Raw genomic sequence first — 4,387 nt, forward strand, 5'->3', positions numbered from 1 at the left:
TACCCCATTGAAAACCTCTGGAATGTGATCAAGAGGAAGATGGATAGACACAAGCCATCAAACAAAGCTGAGCTGATTAAATTTTTGCACCAGCAGTGGCAAAATGTCAACCAATAGCAATGTGAAAGGCTGGTGGAGAGCATGCCAATATGCATGAAAGCTGTAATAAATGGCAAGGATATTCTACCAAATATTGAGTTCTGGACTAATGCTTAGTTCAAACATCAGTATTGTGCTGTTTAAAATTGAATATGATCTTGATTTCTGTGCATTATTCAAAGTGTGAAAACACTTCATCTTTTTTTTTTTTTTGTTATTTTGACCAGTTGTAATTGTCTACAATTAAATGCTCTAAGTGACAAAACTTTCTGGGGAATTTGGGGATGATGCTGTCAGTAGTTAATGGAAGAATACAAAAAAATGTTCATGTTCCTCAAACACATACCTATATACCGTATAGTAAAACAGAGAAACTGAAAATTTTGGAGTGGTCTCCTGATTTTTTCCAGAGTAGTCTATACTATCTGTTGGATAAAGAAAACATTGACTATGTCCCAATGATTATAATTGATAATAACATGAATATAAAGCAACACACTATTAGAAGTGGCTTATTATCAGAATAGAGCATTCTGGATCGATTTACACAGCAGTGTAATGAGCTAAAAATGTGTGGCTCCTAATAAGCAGTGCAAAATACTGAGGTAATGCAGTTCTCATAGCCACTCCCAAGGGTTTGGTCAACTTGGGAGTCGTAGATCCTATAAAAGCCTAAACAGCAGCCATTGCATTATGGGTCAGATGAGAATGACGTTCCTGCATACATGGCTATTATTCACTCAGGTGAGAGCAGCTGATCCTCCATGCAGCTTACTAGGCCCACCCAATCCTCCTCAACTCAGCCAAGATGGTGATGTAATGATTGGTGGTATATTTTCCATCCATTCCAAATGGGACCAGACCACACATGTCTTTGCATCTGAGCCTGGGCAAGCAAAATGCAGAAGGTACATTAGGGCACATTAGGGGAATTTGAATTTGTTGAATTTAAGTGGAATTATAACATTGGTTTAATATCCTTTCATGTTAATAATATCACAAATATTTTCTTTATTTATTTGCATAAAAGCATATGATATATAAACTTGTCACTGTATTCATGCTTATGGGGTTTATTCAAAAGATATGTAGTTTTGTTTTGCTGGTTCTATAGTTTAAGACTCGGTGAATTTCAACATGCGCAAACAATGGTATTTGCCATCGAGGAAATCAACAACAGAACTGATATTCTTCCTGGGGTCAAAGTGGGTTATAAAATCTATGACAGCTGTGGGTCAGTAGAAATAACTACAAGATCTGCTTTGTCCTTACTTAATGGCAATGGAAAGCATTCATCGAAAATGTCTTGCTCCAAACCCGATACAGTTCAAGCAATCATCGGTGAAACATCTTCCAGTCCCTCGATTGCCCTGTCTGCTACTGCAGGACCTTTGCATATACCTGTGGTAAGACTTCATTTTTCTGTGTAAAAAGGTTGTAAATAAAAAAAATTGAATCCCATGGTTTTGATTGTAAATTAAGACCAAGTCTAACAATGAAAGTTAAGTAGAAAATAAATTGTTATTGAAATCTATGTATTGCAGGTCAGTCACTATGCAACGTGTGCATGCCTAAGTGACAGGAAGAAATACCCATCTTTCTTCAGAACAATTCCCAGTGATTACTATCTGAGCATAGCTTTGGTTAAGTTGGTCAGGCATTTTGGCTGGACATGGGTAGGCACTGTATGCAGTGATAATGACTATGGACACAATGGCATCAATGAATTCATCGTTGAAGCCAAAAAAGAGGGAATATGTGTTGAATATTCCATGCCAATCTTTAGGACAGACCCCAGAGAAAAAATTATAAAAGTAGTTGAGATTATCAAGGCTGCAACCTCCAAAGTGATTGTGGCTTTTGTCTCAAACTTTGACTTTGGGGTTCTTTTAAAGGAAATGGCCTTACAGAACTTGACTGGGTTTCAGTGGATTGGGAGTGAGGACTGGATTTCTGAAATAAACCAAGCTAGTTCTCAATGGCAGCATCTTCTGATAGGATCCATGAGTTTTACAATCCCAAAAGCTCAAATCAATGGCCTTGGGGAATTTCTGACTAAACTAAATCCAGTGTCTGATGCAGCTATTTACAAAGAGTTGTGGGAGACAATATTTGGATGTAAGCTTCCCACCAAAGAAAATGCTGAGATGAAACTCCTGTGCAAAGGTGATGAAAGTCTCATTGAAGTTCAAAACAGTTACACAGATGTTTCAGAATTACGAGTTGCAAATAATGTTTACAAGGCTGTATACGCTGTCAGTTATGCCCTGCACAACTTATATAACTGTTCAAAGAAAGACAGTGGACCAGAAGCTCACATTTCATGTGCAAACATAACAGAGAGCAAACCATGGGAGGTAAGTATAACAAGAGATTATTGTGAAAATTATGTCCTTATATCTATGATGGAAGAGTTTGCAATGCTTTTTTAGGTAGTCAATGAGTTGAAGAAACTCCATTTCACAACAGCTGGAGAGGATGTGTACTTTGATGAAAATGGAGACCCTACTGCAAGGTATGAACTGATAAACTTTCAACAAGTTAAAGATGGTAAAATAGTGGTGGTTAAAGTGGGCTTCTATGATGGCTCTTTGCAAACACACCTTCAGCTGTCATTTAACAACGTCAGTATAGCCTGGGCCCACAACAAATCACAGGTAAATCTCAGTATGTATATGCACAGATAATATGTACAATATGTATTTCAGAATATTGTGTATATCTAATAAAAATGGTTTTCAGGTGCCAGTTTCCATGTGTAATCCAAGTTGTCCCCTGGGCACAAGGAAGGCTATGCAAAAAGGACGGCCAATCTGCTGTTTTGACTGTATTCCTTGTGCAGATGGGGAAATCAGTAATGTCACAGGTACAGTATAATCAATCATGGTTAGCTTCAATGTTTCACACACAAAACAGATTTAAAAGTTTGATTAGGGTAGTAAATACAAATAGCTAAAATTGCTATTAATTTGCTCTTTCTTAAGATTCTATAACTTGTATCAAGTGCCCACCTGAACTGTGGTCCAATGACAGGAAAGACACCTGTGTTTTAAAATTGGTGGAATTCCTGTCATTTGAGGAAATAATGGGGATCATTCTTGTATCCTTTTCTTTATTAGGAGTGTCTTTTACCTTCTGCATTGCTATAATTTTCATGAAGCACAAGGACACACCAATTGTTAGAGCAAATAATTCTGAACTGAGTTTCCTGCTGCTCTTCTCTCTGACTCTGTGTTTTCTCTGTTCACTTACATTCATTGGTCAGCCTTCTGCATGGTCCTGTATGCTGCGCCACACAACATTTGGGATCATATTTGTTCTCTGTATTTCCTGTGTTCTGGGGAAAACAGTAGTGGTGTTAATGGCCTTCAGGGCTACACTTCCAGGAAGTGATGTCATGAAATGGTTTGGGCCTCCACAGCAGAGACTCAGTGTACTTGCTTTCACTCTTGTACAGGTCATTATTTGTGTACTGTGGCTAACAATATCACCTCCTTTTCCATACAAAAATATGAAGTACTCCAAAGAAAAGATCATATTAGAATGTAATGTAGGCTCAGCTATCGGGTTCTGGGCTGTGTTGGGTTATATAGGACTCCTGGCTCTTTTGTGTTTTATTTTGGCTTTTCTGGCCAGGAAGCTGCCTGACAATTTCAATGAAGCCAAATTCATTACATTCAGCATACTCATATTCTGTGCAGTTTGGATCACCTTTATTCCTGCTTATGTCAGCTCTCCTGGAAAATTTACTGTAGCTGTAGAGATATTTGCCATTTTAACATCAAGCTTTGGTTTACTATTCTGCATATTTATTCCAAAGTGTTATATAATCATAATGAAACCAGAGAAGAACACTAAAAAGGAATTGATGGGTAAAACACCTGCAAAATGATTTATCTTTATCGGTTCTCATTACTGACACGGTCTATTCAAATTATATAACCTTTATAAAAGGGATGTTCTAAGTTAAGTGAAAGACTTTAAAATACATTAGCATAAATCTGTTTAATTTCAATGCCTGCAGTAAATAAACGGTTATGCTGATTTGCAGACCATTTACATGTAATTAGTATTTAGTGCATAAAATATGATGACAGAACCAAGGTATGTTTGAATATATATTTTCACACAGTTTTCCCTCTAAAATATTCCTTTTCTTATTTTGTCCACAGCTTATACCATAATCTGTGAAATAGCGATCTGAAATAAACACACTACATGTCGATTTCCATACATCACATCGATAAGTTTACTGTTAAAAGCCTGAATAATAATAATAATAATAATA

At 36.9% G+C, this 4,387-nt stretch overlaps 1 protein-coding gene across 1 annotated transcript; it reads left to right on the forward strand.

Moving 5' to 3' along the window:
* Window positions 1-1,400: 1,400 nt before the first annotated feature.
* On the forward strand, window positions 1,401-3,991 carry LOC132888421 (extracellular calcium-sensing receptor-like). Its single transcript, XM_060924472.1, has 4 exons — window positions 1,401-1,505; window positions 2,532-2,756; window positions 2,842-2,965; window positions 3,084-3,991. Exons 1-4 carry the CDS (start codon window positions 1,401-1,403, stop codon window positions 3,989-3,991), a joined length of 1,362 nt encoding a protein of 453 aa, XP_060780455.1.
* Window positions 3,992-4,387: the final 396 nt, after the last annotated feature.

Source organism: Neoarius graeffei, chromosome 6, assembly GCF_027579695.1.
Source record: "Neoarius graeffei isolate fNeoGra1 chromosome 6, fNeoGra1.pri, whole genome shotgun sequence".
NCBI lineage: Eukaryota > Metazoa > Chordata > Actinopteri > Siluriformes > Ariidae > Neoarius > Neoarius graeffei.